This window comes from Anser anser, assembly GCF_964211835.1.
Source record: "Anser anser genome assembly, chromosome: 12".
NCBI classification, from domain to species: domain Eukaryota; kingdom Metazoa; phylum Chordata; class Aves; order Anseriformes; family Anatidae; genus Anser; species Anser anser.
The window spans coordinates 14443165-14470790 of NC_139733.1; the positions used below are offsets into that span (position 1 = coordinate 14443165).

Here is a 27626-nt window from a genome sequence, read left to right on the forward strand (position 1 = left end):
CTGTCGGAGCCAGCCGGGGAGTTGCGGTGCGGCGCGGCCTTATTGGGATAAACGCTGGCAGCAAAACCCCTGGAGGAGACCCTGAATGGGAACCAGCGTGGGGCCGGGCTGTGGGGCCAGGTGGGACCCGCTGCTCCCCGGGGCCTTGCCCCACGTCCCCCCCAAGGTGGCCGGTGCGGGGGGAGCACCGCGTCCTGCTGCTCCTCACTACACCCGGCTGCAGCCCCTTTCTACAAAACCCCGCCACGAGCCATCGGGTGGGAGGCCGGGGGTCCCCTACACCAGCCCCCCCCACGTTGCACCCCAGCATTTCCTCAGGGTGCCGGCTGGGCGCGGGGGCTTGCAGCAGAGACCTCCAGAGGTCCCTCCAAGCTCAGCGATGCGCTGCCAGGCTGGCAGCCTGCAGCACGGACCTCCAGCCTGCTCCAGCCCCGCAGACACCGACACCGGTGCTTCCCCAAAACGCAGACAGATCCTCAAACCCCTAGCAGCGGGTTGTGCCCCGCAAAGCTGCTGCAGTGCAGGGAAGGCAGCTGCAGAAGGGAAATGCAAAGGGAAGGGACGCAGACGGTGCCGGACGCCTGCTGCTGCTTGCAGCTGTCGGCCGCAGGACGGCCTCAGCAGCCCCCCTGCCAACCCGGGGGGACCCCAGAGATTGGGGGATCCCCAGGCCTGCCCACCCCCACCTTCTCCTCGCTCATTAACACCCACAAATCAATGGTAAAGCGTAAGGGCAGTGGTTTCCTTCCTTAAACACCAGGGAGGAGCTGAAAACCCCTAATTCTCCCAGTGCCACGACTGAGGGGAGCCGAGCAGCTAACGAGCAGCTCCCTGTTCACCTGCTGAAGCAGGACCTTGCCTCTCCCAAAGAAACAATACAAAAACACACACTATTTGTGATGAAACGATGGCTTTATTAAATTCAGGGAAACTGTCCTAGCCTTTCCCCATGGGATGACAGCACTGGGCCATGTGGATTCACGGTAATAGACCTGTTCTGTCAATATCGAAATGCTTCTTTTGCCAGCAGCAGAGATCAAAGCTCAAACGTGACAGAAATATTCGAAGCAGTGGAAACTTACAGTCATGGCTGGATATCCTGGGAGGATTTGCTCTGCAGGAACAGGGGCTGCTGAATGGCCGAGCTGCTATATATGTCAGGTTAGGTGATCAGCTGGCCCTTTCTGACTCAAATTGTGTGTGTCTGGAATGAGTCCGAACTAGAGAATTACAGGTCTCTAAAGGATGAGGAATATTCATCGAGTACTGTACCTGTTGAATTTGAATGTCACTTCTTCTGGCTTCTGAGAATCATCTTTGGAAAGTGTAAGTTGGGCAAGTCCTTGATTAGTTAAGAGATACGTGGGACAAATATGACAGAAACTAAATAATAATTTCCTGAATTTCCCGAAACCAAGAAATTTCAGCCTAAAAGGAGAAGAAACACCATACTTAACAAACGGAGATGCTGGGATTCTGCTTTCCTCAGCTAAACTGCCCAAAGCTCAGAAACAACTCTCGGGACAAATCTTAACCTTACAAAAATCAATCAGAAAAATACCCCCTACTTCCTAGGGAGCTCAAAATCTGAACTGTTAGACATACAAACCGAAACAGAGACTACGAGTGAAGAGCAGAGCTAAAGCCTCCAGCTGCAAAGATATTATTCCATATATCTAGATGAAAAGTTTGGAGCCGATCTAAGTGCTCAGTCTGGTAGCAGGAGAATCAGCGGTGTGTCTGTGATCTGCCAGCTGGTTCCTCCCCGCTGAAAGTCTCCGCAGACACTTCTTTGCTGCGTAAATACAGCAGTAACCACAGCCCGAGGCATTTCTGCTGGTGGCAGGGGATAAAATAATACAGATCCGCTCAGCTTTCCAAGCCATAGGAGACCTTCCCTCAGCTCCCATGTAGTCCCTGACAATATCTCCAAGTGGGCAGTAACTTGTCAAAGCATGCCAGGCACGAGCCTTGCTTGTTTCCAAGGGCTGTAACGCACACAGGTCACTCAGCCCTTCGTGCCAGTCCCAGCAGGAGCTCACTCACCTGCGTGGGATCAAATTCAGGAGACTGAGCAGGTAATGCACCCGGAGGAACAAACTGCGACTGAGATGGCCATGCCTGCACTGAAGACTCTGAAAACCAAACGAACCCCCCTCAATCAGAATAATCGCTATCAAAAACTAAAGAGCAGCATTCCGTGCTCTGCTGGGGCAGCGCATTGCCAGGACACGGCTTACTGGAGCCTGAAGAGCAGCTCATCTGCTTTCCACCTGTTGTGCTGCACAGGGAAAACACATTCTCCTGGGGAGAGGAATCCCAGAAATTCCTCCTTGCACTGGAAACGATCACTCTCTTCTTGTTTTCCACATTTCTCTTTGTTTTGTCTGCAAGTTGTTGCACGCCTCTATTGGAGCATGGCACAGGTAGGAAATTCCTTGTAAGCCTCGGCTGAGCACTGCTGAGCATCTGTTGATTGGGAGCTGAAGAAACCGGGTTAGCGTTTTCTAAATTGAGAGCAACCGTGTATCTGGGAAAGCATTTTTTTCTGGAGCTTCCCAACGCAATAATCCTGTTTGCCCTTACTTGCTTCAGCCCACCGTCAGCACATCTAAAGAGCTCTCCTTTCCTCTTGCTGGGGTATGTTTTCTTCCTCTCCATTATTTTATTCCAAGGGATCCTTCCTGACTTCTGCTTTGCTTTGTTCCCTACAGCTACATTCTCCAGCTCATGGTCTGTGGATGAGTTCCCGTCTCTTTGCCCGGGCACGTTGTTTTGTACAAAAAGGTGGCAAACTTGAGGCTGCCTCTGTTGCGATGGTGTCACATTTTTAAATCCTGTAGTGCTTCTCCTGATCGCCTTCCTCAGAGGAGTTAGCAGAGACACTTCCTGCGGTACGGGGCAGTGTTTCTTCTGACCCTCCCCAAGAAACTGACTGTTAGCACAGCACACGCAGGGATGGGTAGCACAGCTCTGCGGTCCCAGAACAGACCTCACCTCCTGCACAGAAGTATTTTCTCTGTCACACACTGCTCTGGCAAAGGGGCTGACTTTGCCTCCCGCAGCTGTGCTGAGGTCTCTCCCAGGTGTCCCGTCGCCGGTGGGCTGGCTCCCCACGGGCAGGGCTCCGTGCTGAGAAGGACCCAAGGAGCTGCAATCCCCCTTGCCTCGGCAGCACGGACAGTGCTCTGTCTCCTGACGTGAGGCACAGCCCTGGCATGTGCCAGGGGAGGTCTGAGAAGAGTCATCCACCATCCGAGGGGGAGCTCTGGCACTGGACATGAACGTGTGCAGCTCAGCTAAGGCACTAGGGAGCTTCAGGGAGCCTAGTTCTTCACACAGCTTCAGGTGCTGATCGCTCAGCTGAGCTGGCAGCGACTCCAGGCTCTCCTTCAGCTGCTGGACACTGGATTTCACATCTGAAATCTCCACGTCTTTCTGGGGAAGCAGTGAGCAGAGCAGAAGCAGTAAACAACACATTAAAAGGTACAATAATAAGATTCACAGAAGAAATTTTTGGTTCTATGCATCGGTCAGATCCCATAGATTGGGTATCAGTCCAAAAATTAGCAATTTGCATCTCCCTGTGTAATACGTATTTCAAACTGTCCCACAAGTGTGGGAGTTTTGGGGTTGGGGCACACTCCTAACCTCCTGTGGTGCCCCTCTCGCAGAGCGTTGCCCTCTCATGTGCTGGCATGTCACATCCTTGCCGAAAGCAATTCCTCCAGCAGGGTCTTTGAAAAAAACAGACCACTCTGGGAGGTCTGGAGTTCGCTCTTTTGTCTCTGCCACCCACTTATTCTTTCCTGACCTCTTTTCTCCTCCATCTGGGAAGCCAAAGGAAGGAGGCACCGCACTTCTGCGAGATGCCCTCCCTTTGCAGGCATCAACTCCTCCAGCAAAGGCACGTGCCAGCGTGAGAAAGCCGTGCTTCATCGTGCGCCTGCCACGACAGGGTACTGTTGGGCTCCAGCCTTACTGACCAGGATTTCATCAGAGCTTACAGCACCGTGAGCAGGCTCTTGGGTAAGCATCAGTCAGAAGCTGGCCTAGAATTAGCATTTTAATATGTCTTTCCCTCTTCATTATAATAGGAGCAGTCTACTTTATAATCCTCTATCTGAAGACAATTTAATATTCAGTTAATATTTTGAAGAAATTGGAGAAATTCAGACAGAAGATTCAGAATAAAAGATTAATTTCTCCACTTACGGCTGCAAGTCTCCTCTCCATCTCCAGCAGCGCCTGCTCCATTTGGCTTTTATCTGTCAGGGCTTTCAGCACCAAGTCACTGTGACTTTGAAGAGCATCTTGCACTAAACAGGGAAATCAATAAAAAACACATTTGGCCTTTCATTTGTAAATGTGAATAAAGTACTATCAATACTATTGCTACTTCCTCCATGGCTTGGCATGAAATACTTCACTGTGCTGTGCAACCAGAGTGATTCGCCAGCTGAGCTCTCCCCAAGCGCCAAGCAATGAACAATAGGGTGCATGTTTAATGCACAGCACTTGAAATTTATAAGATGCTGAGTACAGGCCAAACCTCATTTACTGTGGTCTATTAATACAGCAGCCGGAGATGAAAGGCTACGCGAAGCTGGGGAACTTGGTTGGTTCAAGGCAAGGAAGGACGAGGCTTCATTGTCTGTGAACTGTGCTGGGAGAGGGACCCACATGGGACTGGCTCAGCCCCGTACAACTGACCCTCTTCTGTGGCACAACTGGTCCACGATTTTGTTACACAATTCGCCAGTAATATTAACCTCCCATGTAGCTGCAGTTGTTCTTACTGTAACCACTCATGTGCCCTAACACACGGCATCGCAGGAGCACAGTTTACAGCTTACAGATGACAAATCCTGAGCAATCTTACAGTAGCCTTCCTTCAAAGCCATACATCACGAAGCACAGAAAGAGACGTTCACTAAACACACCTGGTCTTCCCTTTGGACAGCACAGGGAGGTGCGTGCGGATGATGCGGCTGGGCAGGAACGTTTGCAGGTTGTAACAAAACAGGATGCAAAGCGCTCCTGCAAAAACAAAGCCTTCCCAAGCCAACTGGCCGGGATGACTGAAACTCCGGGTCCCGGACTGCCACTGGGTGCCTGAGAGAGATCCGTGCAAAGCCCGTGTTCCAACAAGTGGCTACAAGAGCTCTGCAATTAATTAATCCTCTTTTTCTCCAAATCCAACATGTTTGATTGACTTTGGTGTCTGCGGCGATAAGAGCCCAGCTGAAGCTGTTCCTGCACGTGGAGCATTTATCTCAGCTCCTCAGGGTGGCTCTTCTCACCCCAGCGAGGCGTGCTCACACGCTGCAGAGCCGCAGAGCGCTCGGGATCTCTTCCCCTCCTGCCCAGCTATTTTCATTAAGCTTGCAGGGACTTAATTATCTCGGTGAGCTCTGCCCTTCTGTCAAACTCTTGATGGAATTGGCCAAAGAGTTAAAAACTATTAGGGAGAGACAGACAGAAAGTACTTGTACAAGCTTTGGTTCTGTTAAAAAAAAAAAAAAATCAGGGACGTTTTTAAAAGGTGCATTTGGGAAGGAAGAAAAGGAAGAGATCTGAGCAATTATGGGCTTACTAGTTTGTTCTCATATTGTCCAAGGTTTTAGGCTAGACCTTAAAGGAAAGAGTAATCAAAGATAGGGAGGAAAATGGAATAAAACGGAACAAGACTTTATAAAAGGCAGATTGTGCCTGACTAATGTAATACCCTGTGATAAGATAGGTGACTTTTTAGACAAAGGCAATGCAGTGCCTTTGTGTAGGCTCAAACAAAGCTTTTCATCATGTAATATGAAAAAAGCTGCGAAAAATTGTGAGGGGCACAAAGCCTCGATTAAAGGGAAAAAAACAGCTCCTGAGAGGGGTGGCAGGAGGGGAAAACGCAGCTCTGGAAGCACCGCTCGTGGGCCAGTCCTGCTTAAATCTGCCGTGGTGACTGGGTGCAGGGGCCAGAAGGGCGCTCAGGCAGCTAGAAGGTGGCACAAAGCAGTGCGCCAGCCCTGGGGCCGCAGACCAGGTGAGATATGGCAGTGCAGTGTGTGGAGGTGCACAAGCTCCGGCTGCCAGGAGCTTCTGTGCAAGCACAGCGTGGCTGGAAGCCCGTGCACAGGCCTGGCCATCTACGTGCAAAGAAAAATAGATTGAACTGGGACACGTGCGGAGAAAAGCTACCAGATAATTAAGTGCTTAGATGATAATCTCCTCTTATGAAAGGAGATTGAAAGCATTGGGCTTATTGAGCCTCGTGAAGCAGGGGTGTCTGGTGCTGCAGGGGCTGGCAGGCGCAGCGGGGCCGGTGCTCCAGGGACTGGTGGCTTGTGAGAGCTCCCTCCTACGTGCCGGGGGTTATTTTATATTCACTTGTCTTCCTCCAAAGCAGCGGTGCTTGGGCACAGAGCACGCTGCTGTCCTCTGGGAGGAGGAACCCTGAGGCTGCCCTGGCCGTGCATCTTCCTCACAGGCCTTCAGTTAACATGCTGCCTGGATGGGGCTCGGGAGCAACTTCTGCACCTCCTCAGCACAGCCATCACCTTGTTCTCCACAGAGCGTGGCTTATTTCTGAGGATTACCTGCACATATTTCAACTAATAAGCAATCTGGTCCTGCAGGCAATTCGGTTGCCCCTGCTTGCTCTCTCTGCTGAATTTAAGCTTCTGCTCTTTTGTTCTGACAGATTTAGATGTTTTTAATACATCAACGGGGGAAAGTTGTGACTTGCAGGATGGGTTTGTAATGGTGGGGTGAATGTTTCAGCGGGCCCTCACAGACTTTGCATCTCCCTGCTTAGACCTGAGGGGTACCTGCAGTCAGAGAGCAGGTTTGGGGAAGGCTGCCAGCCCCTCCATGCCTGCAGTCCTACCAGGAGGACGAAAGCAGCAGTGCCTGAAGCAGGGAACTCCCTCACGTCACTTCAACGTGCTCCAGCTGTATGCAGTGAGGATACAGGAAGGCTTACCTCCACACGCTGCTCTTCCCCGTACGCTAAATTTTAATTCTGAATTATTTTTAAAACTTTCTGATTTCCCTAGCCTGTCTGTTCTTCTACAACATGGTATCCTCGGTCTATAAATAGCACTGCATCCACTGGGCTTGTGATCTGCGTATACGTTTGACTCAGCACAGCATGCTGCAGGCAAGCTACCAACAGCCAGCCTTTTGGATGTGCCTCATTTGTACGTGTAGGAGTATTCTGCAGGAAAAAAAAAAACCACCTCGGTACAGAGGGGAGGCACTCTCCTTCCCTCTCTGGCTTCCACACCAAGGAGTGTTCAGACTTGTCAAACATTATTAAACAAAACAAAAACGGGGGGTTGATCTCGACTGAAAGAAAAAGGCATTGAGGTGGCCGAGCCAGATCACATCAAGGACCCTGTTAGTCAAATCTCTTGTCTTTAAAATGATCAAGAACAGCTGCTTCAGAGAAAGTTCTCTTCAAATAAACCCTGCAGCAGATAGTTATTGAACAACTCAATCATAGAGAAAAAACCTTTACTCGGTTAAGGGGTGGATTATGCATGGGCTTGTGCCTCTCTTCTAAGGTATTTTAGTCTAAACAAAACAGATTTTTACAACCTGGAACATCGCAACGCTTGGATTTGCTGTACCATTGTCTTTGACTGCTACTGGCTTACAGTAATAACATAAGGAATGTGAAATCTGTCAGGAGAGAAATCACCGCAGGCTCTCCGGGTAGGTCCTGCTGGGCCCACCGAGCGAGCCCACCCTGCTGCCCGGTGCTGCGGAGCCTTCCCAGCAAATCCGCCTGCTCTGGGGTGCAGCTGCACTCCCAACAGCTGAAAATTACAGGCTGAGCAGCCGCAGGAGGGAGTGTCGGTCTCCAGCCTAGGCATATTAAACACCAACTGCTTCTGATGCCTATCTACTGTTGTCTCTGCCATCCATCCTGGGGTCGGAATGACAGCACGGAGGCTTTAAATAACACTTTGGGGGGAAGTTGGTCCCCCCGTGCCATGGTGCAATAGGGGACATGGGAGGTGGTATAAACCTGGTGAGACACAAGCAGAAAAAACGGCTATGGAGTTTGGCGGAGCACTGAGCTTTCTCCATATGCAGTACCAGAGCTGCAGATGTTTAGAACGTCACAGCTGCATCCTGCTTGGGCACACCCAGAGCGGCCGGCTGTCAGGTTTGTCCCTGCTTAGGCTGGGTCCCCTTCCACTGCACAGGAGAAGACCTCTGCAGCAGCAGCCTATGGGGTAAGCAGCCCCCAACCTCTGCCTGCTGCACAGCACGTTGCTGTCCTGTGGCCTGAAGTCCTGAGGTGTCACGCTGGTGGGTTCAGCATTTACCAAGACAACTGCACATCCTCCTGCCATCCATGCCAAGGCCGTGCTGGAGTCTGGTTAAGTTCCTCACCTCAACAACTTTCACTGCCGGTCACTGCATGGCTAGCTATGGGAAAGGCGTTTCTTTTATCAGTCTTCAGCCTTTTGACTTTTCAGTCGATATAAATGCAGAATGTAAGGGGACTGCCTGGGTTTCACAGCCCAGACCACACTGTTCGGAGTAAACACGGCCAGATCACACCAGTACAAGCACAGCGAATTCCCCTGGAAACCTTGCCAGCAACTTACTGGGCCTGGGGAGTCTCCCAGTGAGTCATGTTTGAAAACTGCCCATCAAACACTGGATTTTGTCAGAGAACTGCATCAGCTCGTACCTCTGTTAGGGAAACATTGCACATTTTTTTGCCACCACTGCTGGCAGGAGGGGTAGAAGACTGTTTGTGGTATGCTTGCCGGGAATATGCTCCTCATTTGCGATGAAGTGTTGCAGAGGACATGGCTGTTGTGAGTTGTCACAGCTGGAACTGCCAGATACCAGAAAAGCAAAGCAGTTCGGAGAGGTCTGAGCTGTGAAAATCAGGATTTGTATAAAAAAAAATTGAAAGCTTTGATATAAATGTGGGTATATAAATGAAAATGAGGATAGTAAAAAAATAAATGAGTTAGAGGAGATGAAACCAGAAAGAGTGAGCAAATGGTGATCTGGCAAGTCAACCAGAGAAACTCTACATCAAGTGGAAAAAGAACAGAGGAGACAGGGTCTGCTTGCTTCTTTACATCCCCGTGCACAGCACACTGAGATGTGGGCAAGGAAGAGAGCAGCTGTGCCTCTGTGGAACCTGCTCAGGCAAATGTTCTCTCATCGCCAGTGCCAGACACAGCTCTATCCACTGTGTGCCTGCACATATGGACAGACGCTCAGAAGAGAACATTTTTTATCTTATTGCACAGAGCACGCCAGCCCAACAGCATTTGGAAATGCTTTGGAAATATATTTTGAAAAATATTTTCTGTTTTGTGTGTAGACTCTGCCAAATCTACTTGCTACAAAGGAGGCCTGTGAGACTCCTTACATGCTCCTAATGAAGACAGACTTGATTTCAAGTTATACCTTTCTTTACTTTGCAGAGCCGTTTGAAAGTCCTGGCATACGACTTCGCTCTCTGAAGAGAGCCTCACCATCCTCTGTATTCATCTTCTGCATGTCAAATCCCCCACTACCAATGATTTAACATCTCCACCTTGTCACCTACAACCCACGGTGCTGTATCATCAACCACCGGTATTCAGTGCTTTATTGGCTCCGAATTTAGTTCTTTATCACCAAATTTAGGAATTTTATACCAGCCTTTTCAAAGGAATTGCCTCAGTTGGGATCTTTTCAAGGCACTACTGCAGGTATTTATGTGGTGGGAACTTAATTATCCATCACTGTGATACCAGTGAAATGGCAGTGTTTATCAGCAATTAACCAGTGACAGATGAACCTCCCAGAAATATAAAAAGAACAACATTGTGGAGCATGTGACGATTTTCATTATATATTCAACATTCTGCAGCATGATACATTACAGAAAGTGCCAATTTTTCTTTTCAATTGCTTTGAAAATCTAGCAGCAGGCACCTCTGGGAGGTTTCTCATTTCATTCAAGGCACATTTATTTAAAATGGTTATGGATAAGAAACAGGACAGCTGAGCAAATGGTATGGAGGGAAGAGGGGGAATTATGAACAATAAATTTGATTTTCAATGCCATGACAACTATTTCTGTGCAAGAGGTATACAAAATTAGGCAAAGCCCTGCCTCAGAGTGGACAAGCTGAGGCAGTGAAGTAATTAGGAGATGGGCAAATGCGTAATAACAGGCTTATTGTGCTGGCTAAAACAGACAGATTCTTGCTTACATTAAGGTCCCACCAAGAGCAGTGGCCAAGCACAGCAAGGGAGTGTTCTTAGCAAAACATGATTGGTATTTCAAACGTACATGCTACCATGGCCTCGTGAAAAATGCACCGGACTCCATTCTTTTCGCCTGAGAAGGCTGCAGTGACTTAAAGGGTATCTGTCAAAGCTGTACTTCATGGAAGCCACATTTTACTGCACAGTAAATATCCTAGTGCTTTTGGGAAGGTCTGTTACCATGAACTCACAAGGTATAATGTGCACTTCGTGCATGTTTTGAAGCTGGGTTCTTGTTCTTGCACAGAGCAGTGCAAGCAGAGAACAGAGTCCTGACAGGGTGTTGATAAAAAATAATGGCAGCATTAAAAATTACTGCACTCTCAAAGGCTCAGATCTAAGCCAAATTAGAAACAATTTCTCTGAAGCACTCTCCCTCAATAAAGACTGCTATGACTAGCCACTTCAGAGACAGAGCTGTTCAAAAGTATTTTACATTATTGGCTTTTTTGGGAGGTCGCCCTTTCATCACGGTAAAAGTGCATCTCATTACTTGCTTCTTACCTAGGAAGAGCAGTACCAATTTTGCTCATACGTAAAATGTAATCACTTCAAGCATTAAAGGGCGATGGAAAACTTCAAACTAACATGAATATTTGAGAAAGCCTTAAAAACTGAAAGTAGACATTCAGGATTTCAATAACTATCTCATTTTTACTGTGTATTCCATTAGTGTACCAGATATAGTCTAAAAATGCTCATACTCCAGGCGGAACACAAAACCAAAGAGATGCATCTGTCTATACATGCATGGTGTCTAACCATGCAACGCTCGAGTTCTTTGACACAAGAGAGCAGAGCAAAGGTAAATATAACCTAACAAGAATGGAAAAGCAAAGTCCATACTGTGAATAAGTATATTTTGCTATTCTCCCTTATGAGTAGCAGCTGTGAGTGGCATGGCTTGCATAGTTCACCCCAGCTTGGAGACAACATGCGGACATTCAGCAGTTTGACTGTGCCCTCTGCTGTTAACAGAAATACAGAAAGGACTCACGTGTCTTGGAAATGGTTTCTAGATGAACCAAAATGGATTTGTTTCTCGAATTGAACATTTCTTCAAACTTGTCCAAGCACACTTGCAGCTGCAAAAGTGAAGAAAAATGAAAAAAAATTAATACATTGACTTTTATTTGTGTGCAAAAACAGCCCAGAATGCCACACGACAATGACTATAATTCACTGCTGCAATAGCCTGAAAATGGACATTTATCTGTCACTTGGAAGAGTTTGTCCATCCATTGGTTGCAACCCCAAAGGGGGTATGGAATGGCTCAAATGTCTCATAAAGTATTGCAGAAATCTTAAATTATTTTGCAATAGAGATATTCATCTCTAAAAAAAAGCATCAATAGCAACATTATTCTAATTATTTATTAAAAGTTATGGGGAGAAGAGACCTTCAACTTCAGACAGTGAGATACGTTTTATTTACTTGTTCTTGAGAGCAAGCTACTTTCTTCAGGCAAGAGGAAAGAAGTTGTATTTGCAGACAGCCAAAGGCTGTTCTTGCTCCCAAGCCCCAGCGAAATTCCATTGCTGACTCTGAGACAGGGCCCTAAAGCCTGTGACCCTAAGGACTAGCCACAAAGAGGATAGCATGTGAAAAAAAAACATTGACAATTGTTGGTCTACAGTATGTAGGTGTTCAAGACAAACAGTATGCCAATTCAAATATCAGCACAGAAAATGAGAGAAAGTGAATGTTCTGCAGCATTTCTAATTCTTCCTTATTCTGGGCTCTGAATTTGAAGTAACTTACCCCTTGAAGCCTGTCGTTGATACTGGAAATAAAGGTGCTTAAAACCTCTCTAAAATGAAACAAAAACAACAGAAGGAATAAAACAGACATGTAACGTTACTGAAGTAGTTAGAAACTGAAAAGATCACAGCAAATGTGAGACATGAAATACTGCAAGGCATAGTGCGGTGCACAATGCAAACACAGAAATGTGCTTACTTCAGCAGACATAACCCTTTGAAGTCACATTACTTGTTTTAGGAAAGCACGGATTCTGCTAGGTAGAGTAAGAAATATATATATATATATAAATATATATGTATATGTGATATATACACATATATCACATAGAGGTATATACATATTTTTTTAACTCTCCCAGTTCTGGCGTAGCATTTCTGCCTCTCCCAGAAGTTTCCGAAGGCATTTACACATGTTAATACTAACTGTTAGCTGCTGGGGTGTTACCACTGCACTATCTACTCCGGAAGAACCCAGCCGTGGTGGAGGTGATGTGCCAGTTGCTGAGATACATGAGCATTATATTTGGACTAAAATAACTGTGGGAAAAACAGGGAAAAAAAACTGCGGCATCAACAAAGCCCAAGCCAGGAAGAACAAATACTGCAAATCCTTTTCTCCCGAGATTATGCCTGTGGTTTCTGTTATCCACCCTTTTGAGTTGAGCGAGCCTATCAGGAACCAGGCTATATTCATGATTAACCTATCAAACAAAAATGCAAGGACTGTTGCTAAGCAAAGCGATAACCTATTTCCTCTCCGAAGATTCGGGTCATTTTAAATTGATCATTTAGTAATCCAAATTGCAACAAACAGAAAGGTGGAGGCCAGGTAGAGGCTAACTGTGAGAATTACGCAGGGCTTCTGAAATATTTCTAGCCTTAGGAGAGGAAGATGTTCTTCTAATAGTCAAACTTGTGGGGGATATAAATGGATAAATTACACATTTATCTCTGTAAAGATAATATAGTTATTTATATAAACATGCTTCTAATCTGGGAGTGCATCTGGAGCGCAGAAAGAAGCATAATTAATATAAAGAAGAAATAAAGGATAATTAAGAGTTCTGACTAAACATTTAAAACTGTGTGTCCATTCCTCATAATTCACTTACAAAAATCTTCCTCTTCTCTAACAGGCACCAGAGCATCAGATTTTGCATTATCAGAAGCATAGCGCCCGTTGCAAACGAGAGAGATACACAGTCTGATCTGATTAAAGGCTTTTAACAAAAATGTGTTTCACTTTGGATGTTACATTACAAAATGTACAGAGCTAAGAATTATTTATAGGTGCACTGGGGAGCTTGCCATCTTTCATTTTTGAGATTGAAACCCTTAGCTTAATCCTTAAAGTCCTAGAGGACCTAGAGGTACATTTAATTCTTAACATCTGACAAAGAGCTCATTAACAAATTACACTTGTCTGTTCCCAAAAACACACATACAAAAATCCCGTATACCAGAAAAATTATAGAGATATGTGCAGGTTTATAACATTGTAATCATTGCATCTTCCTCTGCACACAAGTATGCCTGGCAATCTCCTCATTTGTCCTAAATGTAAATGTCATCCTAGGAGTCCCTTTTATACAGTCTATACAATTTTGAGAAATATGGTCTTTCACAGAGGGAAAAAAAAAAACACAACAAAACCCTTGCTGATTAGATAAAGAAGACAAAGGTAAATTCAGGTTATAGTTTTGTTGTTCCTTGTGGCTTATGGCTGAAAGCGTTACATAACTCTCATCGCAAGTAAACCTTATTCTCTTATCTTGTGACTCTTTCCAATCAGAGATTATCTAAAACCTGAAAAGACACTTTTCTTGGAGAAATCTGCAGCTACGTCATGTATGACTTTCAAGAGGAGAAGGAGGAGCTGCAGGGGATGATAACACATTCCACAGAAAGAATTTGCAATGGATGACTACATACCGATCATATTTGTCCTTTATTTTGTTCTTATTCACTTCAAAATTTTCCAGGACACTTTTCCCTCTTCCTGCACCGAAATTAAGTAAGCCTTTTTCTCTTGTATCTTCATCAAATAACTGTGGTTTTGTTTGGTATTTAGTAAAAATACTGGGCTCGCTCTGTTGCACAAAAGAAAGAAAAATGTTGAAGTATAAAAATAATCAGAACATTAATTATCAAAAACTATTTTTGTACCAAGTGCTTTGCAGACAGAGGGTTCACAGTGATTGGACGTGACAGATTAGATCGGGCGAGGAGATTAAGAATTTGACGAGATTATTGTTCACTTAGTGTGCCTAGTTTGATCGGCTCCCTGTGGAACTGAAACTCAGACTGAATTTCTTCAGACTCAAGGCTTTTCCATCATCCTGACTGTTTTCACTTGGTTGCAATCATCAGCTGCGCAGATTTTTTTTCCCTGTATGCTCAACACAGACACTATAAAATAATTTCAGGGTGCTCCCTGTCCATTAATCTAAAGGAAACACTATTGAATTTCCTTTTGGGTGACATCATTTGCTGCCATGCGGCAACATCATCAGGCTGTAGCTGTTTTTCACATGCTCTGATACACATTTCAGAACAAGAAAATAACATTAGTATGAAAGCAGTAAAGACCTTCTTCATTCTATACACTTTCCAGACACTTTGTGACCAAAATAGAAATGCCTTTTCCTTAAAACATCAGAAAATGCAAATTTCGTTAAATTGTTTTCTTTCATCCTGAAGAGTGAGTTTCCTTTCCTACATCTGATGAAAAGCCACACATTTAAAGGACAAGATCCTCAGCAAAACGCAGGGGACAACAGACAGGATCTGGAACTGAACGGCTGCCTAGGGCCACAGGGCTGGCACGACTGCTCTTTCCTAATCTTTGCTCTCAGGTGTCTTTATTTGGATCTGCTGGTATCTGCTAGTGGTGCAGGAACTATTTTAGTGAGGCTGGTAACATCAGAGGCCACATGCTATAGGAGAAAGATTTTGAGCTTAGAAGCTCTTCATCCAAAGTCATTCAAGCATCTGCCATAACAACAATCCAGCAAGGTAACTTTCAGGAAATTGAATTAAATGCTGAATACCTCTGTCATTCCTGCAGAAAGCTAATAAAGAGAAACACAATACTGTTCAAAGAGGGAATAGATGAAATATTCTATCTTAGCTAGCTGGTCTAAAGACATTAGATTGAGAACAATTTCACATTATGTTAGTTATTAAAAAATGCGATCAAAGAAAATATCCCAATAATAGCCATATAAATAAGTTTTTTCACCAACCAGGCTGCTATTCTGTCTAGTTACGGTAAATATGTACTCTTCTTACTGTATCAGCAGATAACTTGATTTCAGCAGGCTCAGCCAATTTTACCACCTGTTTTCAGTATTTTCCATTAATTCAGAGGGTGGCTGTGTGTCTGTGCAGGGCTGAACGGGGGAGCAAGACTCACGTCCTGGGAGTTGTGCTGTCCCAGCTGCGTGCCCAGCTCCAGCGGTGCCACTGCTGACTGCACGTTCTCCGGGCAGAACTGGGAGCCGAAGAGCAGCTGAGAATCGCTCAGACTCGAGTAGTCGCTGGGAGCATTGCTCCGGACAGAAAACTTGTTAGGCCTGAAACGGGACAGAGCACGTTGAGTGAATCTTTCTTTTCCCTGAGTGTCACCCAAATAAACCCTTCCCAGCTAGCCTTGACTTTGTGCTATGTTTCTCTCTTTCTGTTCCCCTTCATAGACACAGCTCCTGCCAATTTACCCCCCAGGACTGTGGTACGATGCCAGGTTCCCCCAGGTAAAGGTTTCCCCACCAGCTGTACTGCTTTTTGTGCTGTCAGAGCCTGCCTTCAACTTTTTTTTTGCTGGCAAAGACAGAGACTTCTTCATTTTTCGTATTCCATTGCTCCGTGTTTACAAGGTCAGATGAACTGCTTAGGCTAGGTCCACATGTACGAAATACTGGTCCAGGCTTATACTCCCCAAATTAAGCTACCAAAATGCAAGAGCTGTGTTGCTGCCTTTGGTGCTGTTTCTCAGTATCAATAGATGAATTCCTTTCTTCCACCTCATCCACCTGTGCCACTGGACAAAGCCTTACCCCAGCCCCCCCGCAGGAACAAAAAATCTCACCATATAACAATTCCTAAAAAGGGTCAAGGAAGAAGCAAACTGAATTAATTAAAATCTAAAGGTTTACTAATAAATCACAAGGACTTTCTCCTGATCAGGCCTGGCGGAACAGTGATAAACGGAACCGAATTAGAGATCAAAATTAATGAAAGAGAGTCTTAGGCAGACTCTTCCATAACAAATCATATAACTAAAGTAAAAAAGGGCAGGAGACTAATTTGTGTGTCTAACAAAAGATGATCACCCCAACATTTATTAGCAGTGACGTGTTCGGTTTAATCCCCACTTTTGGAAGGAGCCCAAACACCATACACACAAAAGGGAGAGGGCTTAGTGGGAGCATTTGAACTGCTCAGCCTCCCTCTTCTTCATATAGCGGTGTCAGTGACAATATCATATTAATACTCCTGGCTTTAAGCTCACCGAGAACACCGAGCTGCGGTCAAAAATAGACAGATGAGGAATGAGTTTGTGGATCCTCAAAAAGTCTGATAAATCTGCCTGAATTCAAAACCTCCCTTGATCTTTCTGCGGGCCCCAAATCTACCAAAAAAGAAATCTGAACATAACTTTTACTAGCACAGCTTCCTGTTTCCATCTCAGCTACGCTTTGTACAAAAGAACTCACTTTAAATCTGCAGCCCAGAGTATGTCAGGAAGAGACGTGAGCATGCAGGCTGCCACCACCCCGTGTGGGCAGCACGCTGGTTAGAAATGTAGGTATCACATCCCCTGCACCAGTTTCTAAACCCGTCTGTCTTTTAGGCAAGAAAGCTCCCTCTTAATTGAGGAAGGGTTTTTACACTCCCCAAGTGCTTTACTGCCAATACACGGTTCCATGACCCCCCTTGAAAGCGTCTGGTGCACGTGGTGAATGCCACATCCCTGCTGTTTGCTCGCTCCCCTCACGGCACCCGACGTCCGAGCACCAGGCTGAATGCAAGGAGCTCCGCTGCTGGCGTTGTGGGGAGCCTTGCAGCTCAGAGGTCTCTGCGAGCTGGGTGACTTCCCAGCCTCACTCTGCGCTCACACCATGACCAAAGAAGGCTGTAGACGGCTCTGGAGCCTCATTTTTCTGTCTGAAGTCCTCTCTTGGTGGTTAGTTTAGGAATGATGGCACTTCTGCAAACTACGGGGGGAGACAAACCAGATGTCTCTCTGAGCACATTCTTTCCCCTGAACAACAGATTTCTTTCTCCCTTGCTAAACGCTGCTGGCAATTGATTTGTTAACAAGGCCATCTGGACAAGGCATCAGCCTGGCCATGCTTCGGCCAGGCCTACCCGTGACAGTGAGATCAGACAACCACGGCTCTCTAGCCACCTGACCATTTCCTTCAGGGTGCTGGGCTTCACGGGTGCGTGACCCGTCCTAAATATAAACCCTTCCTTATAAACAGCGAGGAAGCATTCTAGATATCCAATCCTGGTTAGAAGTCCCTCCTAGGTGATGCAATAGTTTATCTCAGGAGAACTCTTAGCTTTCTGCTAAAACGAGCCATTCCCTGAGTCATTCGGGCATTTGTGCCAAGAGCGCTCCTATGCTGTTTGCACTACTGGATGCACTCAGAGCAAAAAAAAAAGATGTAGATATGTAAGACAAGCGCCATCACAAGCTCTTGTCAGCTCCAAAAGTGCTAAATCATACTCTGCCAACCATGGAATGGTTTCTTTTTCCCACCTAATTTAATGCAAGGTATTGCAATACTGGCAACTCCCGACACTTTCTGTAATATGAGCATGACCTCAAAAATCTGCAGCCCTCTGCATATCTGGGGAGTCAGCTAGCTCTTCGTAGTCTCAGTTTCCCTGTTGTCGGTGTGAATACCACCCCCCCCCAAGAAGTCGGATCTTTTTGGAGCTTCTTCCATTTTTCCTAGTTCCAATCAGCACATCCAAATACTTCGGCATGACCAGATGTGAACATGTCACCTTTTGTTTAAAGGGTCTGCCTGGCCCCCGAATAGCTGTCAGATACAACACTCCAAGAGAAATACAGCACGCAATAAATCCCCTCTTCTTGTGTTCCTAGATGTTTCTAGGTGCGTCAACACACTAAAACACGTAACTGTAGTGTCATAGGCCTTATTGGTCTGTAAAAACAATTTTTACTCTGTTGTTTGGATCCATCTTTATGTGCCAACACCAAGCTTTAAGAGTCAGTTGGAAAAGCAAAGTGAGTCTCCTACAATTTCCAAAATAACATTTATTTGTAGTGCTGCTGTGATTTTATTTAGTTCCATCATCCGCCCTGAACCTGTGCCAACATCCCTCCTCTTCTGAAGCTCTGTGGGTGAAGCTCACTTACACCTTCCTGACATGTTTCTTCAAAGTGCAGCAAAAATTCGTTCCCCAAGAAGAAATCTTTTTCTCCTGGTAGGAATCTTGAGCTGTATCAGTGCGATAAAGTTCCTCTTTTCCTGCTTGCTATCAAGAAAATCTCCTAGCCCTTTCTGCTCCTTCTCATTTAGTGACCAGGACTGCATCACAACAAATCCAATTGAAATGCTGGACGTTCCTTTTCACCTGCTCTTCCCCACAGCTTTATTTTGTATCTGTAGGAACTGTCTCTAGCTCTACTATGCTGTTCTCGTAGTTACTATTTGCTGCCTGTCAAAGTGTTCAGCAAACAAGCAAGGATCGGCATTTGCTTAGGGTGCAAAGGAGAAACTTTAGCATCCAGGGGGCTTGGAGGAGTTTAAATGAAGGAGTTCTAGTTGCTGCTGCAGCTTCCAGCCATTTACCATCGCTTTGCTGGAAACAGCATCAGCATAACATTATTTTTCTGTTCCCTGTCCTCTGGAACTGAATGACCTGCTTGTTGCAAATCGTTCATTTCATTGTTGCATTTGTATCCTAAAAGGAATCTCTACAAGCAGATTTTGGCACCGACCCTAATGTATTAACCACAACAGGATCCCTATAGGTTATTCAGCTCAGACACTGCCTCCAGTTTCCAGATTTCAGGCTCAAATTCCTTCCGCTCTTGTTTTAATTCCTCAAGGTCATTTTTACTTTCTATGCGCAACTCCATTATTCATTCCAACGTGATTCAATAGCACCCAGACATTCCTCACCTTGGAAACCGCGTTAGCTCTTTTGTCCTGAGCAAGAAGCCAGTAGTCGGAGATTTCTGCGGCACAGCCTTGTTTACTTACACAAAATTTATCCCTGGCGGCATTAGGAATTAGACATCTGGAGGTAATTTTTTTGCCCCCCAGTCTGAAGCTGTCTTCCAGCCTGCATGGTACATTCAGTTTCTAACTCCTCCAAGGCTCAGGGTTCTTACAGCTGCTCGTTCATCGGCGTTGTCTTGGCTGTCTCCTTCATTTTCTGCTAATTCTGGGACCTTAAGGAGACTTCAGAATTTGTGGCTCTGCTATGTGGGATGGAAATTCATGAAATAATGGATCGAGTAAGGCTGTTAAACTTGGAAGATGTTTCTCAACAGCAGAAATATGACGCATAGAGAGCAATGGCCCAAGCAGGCCTCAGCTTACAGCATCCTCTTTGAATGCCTCTTTAATATTTTTATCATGTATTGGCCTTAGATGCTTTCTGGCTGGCTTTCTGCTTCTGATGTCTTTGGAAATAGGTTTATTAGTAGTTTTTATGCCTCTAGCAAGTTACTGCTTTTCACATGAAACAAGAAAATTCTGGTAACTTCAATTTAAAATCATAATATACTGTTTTCTATTTTTACATTTTTAATTATCTTTACTTTCTTAAAAGATACCCTCTCATTTTCAATAGTCTTCTTTACCATGCCATTTAACAGTGTCATTCTGGTACCAGTCCATCCCCAGTCTGATCTGATAGCTTGTAGGCATTAGTTCTATGCTTCAGTATGAGTCTGAATAATGAGGATCTTCAGTATGAGGTCTAAATAATCTCTGTGCCTCAGGCGAACATTTAACCCTTTTGCCTGTCCCTTTACATTTATTTTAACAAGACTTCTTATTTCTATGTCAATATCTTTTTTTGAAATTACACATTTCTGTGGTGGATTTTTGGCTTTTGATGCTCCTGCAGAGATGCTGAGTCCAGTTCATTATTGCCACTTTTACAGCAGCACCACAAGAGTAATATTCTGAACGAGGGTCTTATGCTCAGCTCGAGACCAAGGCAAGATGCATTTCTTCCCTGGGAGTTCCCTGGCTGAGGCGGGTATTTATGGTGCTGAAAATCTAGTTTCAGCGTCATGCCCCAGCGATGCTTACCCGGTCGATATAAAGCTAATTGAAGCATCATTGCTTTTGTGACCGCTATTCTCAGGTCCTCTGTGCTCCTCCTCCATGTTCCCTTCTGGCTGGGCAGTCAGCAGTACAGCACTAATACAACATTTTCCCTAATTAGGTCTGGCATTTCAATCCACAAAAAATGTGTTGTTTGTCGATACACTTAAATTGACTCAAAGCCTTCTCCGCTGTATAGCTGTCACTTTATTGGCCTCACATCCTCCCACCTTCTTAAATAATTGGCACCCTGATATTACAGTGTCCAACTCGATAACTTTCCTTCCAATGAGTTTCTAGGATCTCTATTATGTCGATATTTGTACATTAAATACAGGTAAAACGGGGACTCTGGTTCCCCCATCCTATCTCTCAGGCTGCCAGCAGTCACAGAGAAGATTATGTGTGTTTGACAGACAGATTATGAATAAAACCCCAAGTCCCCAGTCTGCTGTGAGACGCAGACAGAAAGGAGGTACAAGAGGTGACGGTTCAGAGCAATCTTGGGCTTCTGCAGAAACTCTGTCATGACCTTATTACATCACTGGAGCTCTGCGTTTCTTATGGACCTGGTGGCAGCTGCTCTCAAAAGTAACACCCTGCCTCAAACGTGCAAAGAACTAACAGAGTGAGCCGTACCCTGCCAAGACTATATGCTGATTTCATGCTGCATCTTAGAAGCTCTCTTAAAGACAGTATTCTGCAGTTTATACATCATATCCTGCTGTAGTGAGAAAAGTATCTAGTAACAGGAGAAGAGAGCTGGGAGAAGTAATTAACACATTTTCCCCCCATCTCAAATACATGCACATACTTCTATGAATGACTTTTTTTTTTTTCCTTAGAAAAAGTTATTTGCTGTCTGAGAACCTTATCCTTCATCTTAACTCTTCCAAAAGCCCAGCTGCATTTTCAGTAATGTTTCGTGACCTATTGGACCCTCTCAACTCATTTGAAAAAAACGTGGAGTGCTGAGGAGTAGGTGTTAAAATCTTGTCTGTGTTTTTCTCCTGCATTAATAAAATAGTTAAAAGGGAAGATCTGGTAGCTGACAGGACACTTTGGAGGAGGAAGGAATTCAAACAATCCCCTTCCAAACAGGCACCAGTACTTCTTCTACTCATTTCCTTTTATATTGCACAACTCCACAGAATGCTTTATATATATATATATAAATTATGTATATATTATATATACACATACAGACATTCACAACTAAATTTTCCCCAGTTCAGTCTCTGACCAGAATAAAAGTTGCAGGTTTCCAAACCACTGAGACATAACTTCTTAATTCAATTAAAAAATTATATAAAAAAATCTGCAGGTACCAAGAAGACAATAGAATTATGCAATGCATGTTTATAAAGGCTAGATCATGACAGATATAAACACACTTTTCTCTGAATTGGCTCCCCTTTGACCCTCGCATCTGTGCAAAACTCAATTAATTCATAGGTATATGACAAGCACTTTTATAACGGGAAAGGAAACTGCTATTATGCTTTCATTATCATCCATCATCATGGTAACATCAGGCCACATCAGAGACAGTATGACTAAAATCTTGAGTTTGAACAACAGTTAGTTATATAAGTGGGTTATTTAACTACCAGAGGATCAGACAACCAAATTCATCAATTAGCTTCCCCAGAATTAAACAAGAGATAAATCTGGCTCTATTTTTAGCCAAGTCATGCAAAGAGTGATACTCTGCTATATAAAAACGTAGCATGTCTTAGCATTTGCTCTCCAGATGTTTAATATAAGTAATATTTGTTGTTTCATTGTATATTACAGATGTGGAGACTTCTAGCTGCTCTTTGACTTCTGCTGGGAAAAAAGATCAGCCATGCATATAAATGCAGTATATGGAATAATTTTAGTTACATAATGTGTAATGATATTGCAAATTATGATTCATTTTATCTATCTTTTACACAAGGCAAGAAGGGAACATTTAACTTATCTAATTAGACATGTTGCATAAGATAGGCCATAGGACTTTCCTGAATAAATTCCTGCTTGAAGCACAGAATAGCTTTTAGCAGAGCATCCAGTGTTGATTTTTAAATTCCCTACAATGGTAAATCTATCACAGTGTTTAGTAGGCTGAGAGTATGCAGATACAAACAGAATCACAGAACAGGTTAATTAAGCATAATTCACCAGACCATGACTAACTGCAGATCAATTCTAGATAGATTTCTTTCCGTTCCCTCAGGTGTCCCATGCCTGTGCCTCCCCCCACGCCCCCACCCCTTCTTTTGGCAGTACAGTGACCATGCAATTGTGGCAGAGTCTCCAACAAGTCTCTAGAAACAGAAAGCTACAACAAAATGGTGGCTCCTGCTTTTCCAGCTGCCAGATCATCTCCTAGGTTATGTATCTTGGAAAGGTTCTGTCTCTGCCTACCCTAGACCAGGACAAGAGAACAGCCTTAAAATCACCAGAAAGTTAGGAAGCAGGGCAGGCATAATGGCTGTTTCTCTTAATCAGCATATCCCATGTTTGAACCAAACCGAACCACGTTTCACTGTATTGCACCATATTTGCAGGAGTGCCACTTAGCGCAGGAAATATAACCTGCTGTTCCTCAGGATGCCTCTGGTTATAGAATTCGAACCCAACTAAGTGGACCACTAAAATGTTTAATTTGAGTAAATGTTATTAAACACCCAAAACATTGATAATCCCAAGAATGTTTTACATTGGCAGTGCAAGACCTTCAAAATATGTTGTACTATAACCTGTCACATGTCAGGATGAGGTTCCTTGTATTTACAATTTCCTTATAATCTTAAGAGAGGCTGTTGTACTTAACAGGCTTTGTGGATAAACTGCGCACACTGGGAATCACACAGATCAAACACACATGGCGTGCAATTAGTGCATGTAGCAAGAAAGCACATTTTAGTATACCACTTACATGCGTTTTACTGCAAACTCACGGGGTAGCGACCCTGAGCAAAACACAGCCCATCCCGATGGCTCCAGTGTGATAAGCACGAAAGTGGTGAAAACATACAGCACTTACCCAGAGGCTGTTGGAGTGCTGAGCATCTCCTTGATGTTCCAGACGTTAAAATTCATTTTTTCAAGATTGACTGTTAGAAAGGAAAAATACAAGATCTGTCAATTGCCTGTGTCAGAATAAAACCACCCACAGGGCCACCAGCTGCACCCTGATGGCGGCAGCACCCCACCGGCCTCGTCGCCTTGCAGCCAGGGCATTTTTGGGGCTGGGAGTGAGGGAAGGCTTCCCCTGGGCCCTGTCCCCATGGGACTCATGTACTGCCCGAGCTAGGGGCAGTTTGTGCATGTTTCCTCCCTCATCGCTCCCTCTCCGGACATCCCTCCCCACTCCCCGGGCATGCATGGCCTCCTCCCTCCTACCCGGTGTTTGCAATGTCACGGTGCTGCCCACACTCTGCCAGTAACACTGCAAGGAGGAGAAATAAGAAAAAGAGTTACAGCCCCCTTAGGACGGCGCACACCAGCTGCAAGGGGAGCTGAGAGGCACCTGCAGCCCCAGGGAGGCCCAGCCAACATGGCTGACGTGGCCGACGTGGCCACCCTGGGGCTGGGCCTGGCGGCTCCCTGCAGGGCCGGGGTGCAGCCAGCATCTAGGGGGGGGGCTCGGGGGTCCCCCCTGATCTGGGCTGTCCCCAGGCAGATGGGGGGGGCACCCCTGTTCTGGGTGAAGGGGGTGCTTGGGGCTCAGTGTCCCTGGGCTGGTCCCTAATGGCAGCCATAGCACACCAGGTGGCTTCGTGCCCAGGGGCTGTGCGGTCTCTTGTGTCAACAGTGCTCTCAGAAATGCAGAACGGCTTAATTTTACCCACTAGTATGACAGAAATAACCCATGATCTAAACATGCCCCGGAGAAAGATTCTCAAATATGGTTTTACTGGAATTTTTTCATTGCACGTCAGTATCCTCCTCATCTTCGGGAATGGAAAATGGGCATGCTTACTTGCCTGTTTTTTTCCCTTTAATTCAAAGTATTTTTAATGCTGGTTAAACTGTTTGGTTGTCAGTTTTGAAGATGCTCCGTAAGCACTAAACCACCGCAGAAATAAGGCTGCTGTAAATTTACAGATAGATTAGAGAAGCTCATCACATCCCCTTCACGCTCCTCCTGCCTGGAGAGCAACTTTTAGTGTTAACAGCAGCCTGGAGCTCCGAGGTGTCAAAACAATGCCTGTGTTGTGTGTCATCCCGAACAACAGCAACGTTGATGTATATATCTGTTTTCCTTAACAAATCCTGCAGAACTGAAGCTTTCACTTAAATAATTCTGGACTTTTACCCATAACAGACTTCTTGGAGCAACTCTGCTGCTTGTTTTTGCTTGTAAATACAGGGCTACATCTGGTATAAATAGCTCGAATTTATCTCCACGGCTTGTTAACTCTCGACCGTGTGATGATCCAGTGGTGGAAAGATTTTCTAGGACTGAAGCGGAGAATTGCAGGCTGTCTGTGCTCCCACTGAAGTGATCTGATAATGGCCAAGCTGTCAAAGGCTTGAAGCCTAACCTTCCTCCAGAGAGCGCTGCTGTGGGGGACACCTGTGGCTATGGCACTGGTTGAGTGAATAAAGGCTTTGCTCTGCTTTGTACAGCTCAGGTGTACAGACTAACACCCAGTTCTGCTATCACTGCACTGAGGTCGAATTCAGACGTGTATCACAAGTGGTGGTTTTCTGTCCTTTTATTGTTCATAATTGGAAAGTCTAGAACTCCTTTCATAGGAGACCACAGCGCCCTGTATCCACTTACAGCACTTCCACTGGTATTAGGAAAGGATTTGTTGGTACTTTGTGCACCAGCTATAGGACTTGGCACCCGCTCGGTGCATTATTTTAAGTTATTATGCAGAGCTATTCATATTTCTGATGTGGCTGGAGCTTTCTGGTTTGAGTGTCTACTGAGTTTGTGGAACATGATAAATGAGATTTTGTATTTCCATCTCCCCAACAGCAGAAAGAAATTTCTATAAGGAAACACATTTTTTTAATTATAGGTTTGACAGCTAACTCCAGTCCCAGTCTCCCCCCGTCTGTAGCAGAGCTCTGTGGAGATCAGCAGTGTTGCCTGGTGCTGGCTTGTAGCAACAGCTTCTAGCATTAGGGAATTTGGCCAGATTCTTGAAGGTTTTCATTTAGTAAAAATTAAAAGAACATGCCAGGAGATAGACAGCAATATATCTTGTACATTCCTCAACTGTTTTTCTTTCATTCGTTAGCATTTCATTAGCAGCTCACACGAGCTCTTCAGTTAATAATTTGTCAGTCTTAAGCGCAACCAAGGCCATCGTTCGTTTTGCCTTTTTGCCTGAAGATTTCTCCTTCCATCCCAAGATGTCCTTGGCTATTGTCCTGGCCACTCTCTTCCCCTAATTTGGATGGGATCTGGGTCTAGTGCCCAAAAGCGAAGATAGAAAAGAATGAGCAATCCAAACTTTTAGAATAGGTCACGGATTTTTCTGTTTATCTCAAGTGAAACAGTCAAGCCAAATGGAGCTGGAGTGGGTGGACGTGTCCCAACCCCCCCAAAACGTGCAGGAGGTAAGAGTGCTAATAAAAGAGAGGAGAAGCTCTCTGCAGGGCAGGGGCTGCTGGCCCCCCCAGGCTGGCACCATTGCCGCTGGAAATGTCACCGCAGCAGGGACACATGACAGTGAGGTGCTCCTAAGCCGTGGCTTCCCCCTCTCACAGCTGGCACAGTCTTGCTTTTGGAAAAATCAGTGCCAGGCACCGGCGCCCGCTGCACAGCCCCCTGTCATTGGAAGGGAAGGCTGCAGAGGAGGTGCGCAGGACTGTCAGCGTGCTGGTGACTCAGCGCCTGATTTATCCTGTCCATGCGATGCTTCCACGGGACAAGCTCATTAATCAGGTCTGCGTCTCCAATGCAACTCCATGATTTAGGGTCCCACACAACAAAAGTTGTGGCGAGAGTGAAGTTCTTACGAGCCTCGGCGGCTTCTGGAAAGGGCTGGCAGGCTGGGGAGAGGTACCACGGCTGTCCCTTCCCTGCACTCCTGGAAGAAAAAGCCCACCAGGGCCAAGCTTGTCGGGGGGGGGGGCATTGTGAAAATAGGACGCTGCTGCAATATTCACAGGAGAGGGCCAGAGCCCCCACATGCTGTGCTTGGAGGATGGGATCTCTCTTTCCAGCCCCCAGACCTCCCAGCACGGCGCAAGCTGCTGACTTTGTCCGGCTGCCAGCGCATGCCCCCCGCTGCTGAGCCACGGCTCAATCACGCATTCAGGGCCCCCTGCTGATCCTGCTTCTGGCACAGCTGTGGTTTCTATGGCAACTCCAGAGGTGGATGCAGGGATACTCCAGCCGAGGTACCAGGTATCCCAGGATATTCTTCCCGAAACAGAGGCAAGCAGCTCCTCTCTGACCCATGCCCAGCATTTCCTATGCAGTGCCCCGGCACATGGCACAGCCGGCCACGGCACTGCTCTGGCTGCTGTCGCACTCTGCGGCGCCTCAGCCGCCCGTTTCCCCCTGTGCTACCCACCCGAGGATCGCACCGTCCGTCTTCTCCGAAAGGTCAGGCATTCACACTTGATATTTACCCGGACCTGTGAGATCTTTCTAATGTCATCTCATTAAGACTGAATCCCTCGGCTGTGTCTGCGGCCGCTGCTCTGCGCTGTGGGGTGCGTGACTTTGCATGGAGCTAAAAGCAATGAGGCTCAGGCAGGACCACGGTGCTGAGCGACCTGGGACATCGGTCCCCACACCCATCTCGCCGTGCGCCCCTGAATGACACCCACAGACGTCACCAGCACTGAGCTTACCTTCCCATCCTGATGCCAGTAAGTGGGAAATGTGGTGTTCCTCCTTCCCCAGGCACCAGACCATACTCCAGCCAGTGTGCTGGTGCTATGGTGAGACCACGGGCTCCAGAGCAGCCACCCTAGGCAACCCAGGCAGCTGGCAGCCAGGTCAGGAGCAGCTGGAGGAGCACCCCAAGCTGGGCAGCAGGGTGGGAGTCCCGTGGGTAGCAGGAGACAGGGACCTCTTTTCTCATGTAGGAGACGTCTCTTCTCTTGCCAAGCCTCTTATTTCCCAGCAGCATTTTCCCAGGGTCTTCCAGCAGCCACCTCCATCCCGTCCTCTCTCGCGCTCCAGCTCCCTCTGATAAAACTCCTCTCTCTGCCACTGTGTTCACCCCCTGAAGCCTCTTTGCCCCGTGGTGCAGAGCCCCATTGGGGAAGAGCTTGCTGGGCTCCCCCTTG

General features: G+C 46.0%; 1 protein-coding gene across 3 annotated transcripts; it reads right to left on the bottom strand.

Annotated features, from left to right (window-relative positions):
- Positions 1 to 893: 893 nt before the first annotated feature.
- On the bottom strand, positions 894 to 27539 carry IHO1 (interactor of HORMAD1 1). Of its 3 annotated transcripts, none has more exons than XM_083796186.1 (8): positions 27186 to 27539; positions 23407 to 23476; positions 15467 to 15626; positions 13984 to 14141; positions 12050 to 12098; positions 11285 to 11372; positions 4216 to 4319; positions 894 to 3438 (listed from the first exon to the last, which is right to left on the bottom strand). In XM_083796186.1, the coding sequence occupies exons 1-8, from the start codon at positions 27247 to 27249 to the stop codon at positions 2158 to 2160; spliced, it is 1974 nt and encodes a 657-aa protein (XP_083652312.1). In that variant the 5' UTR covers positions 27250 to 27539; the 3' UTR covers positions 894 to 2157. The 3 variants fall into 3 exon arrangements, with proteins under 3 accessions (XP_083652312.1, XP_083652313.1, XP_083652314.1); XM_083796187.1 differs by having other exon boundaries at positions 23766 to 27539; XM_083796188.1 differs by having other exon boundaries at positions 894 to 2913; positions 2998 to 3438; positions 23407 to 27539.
- Between the last annotated feature and the right edge of the window lie 87 nt (positions 27540 to 27626).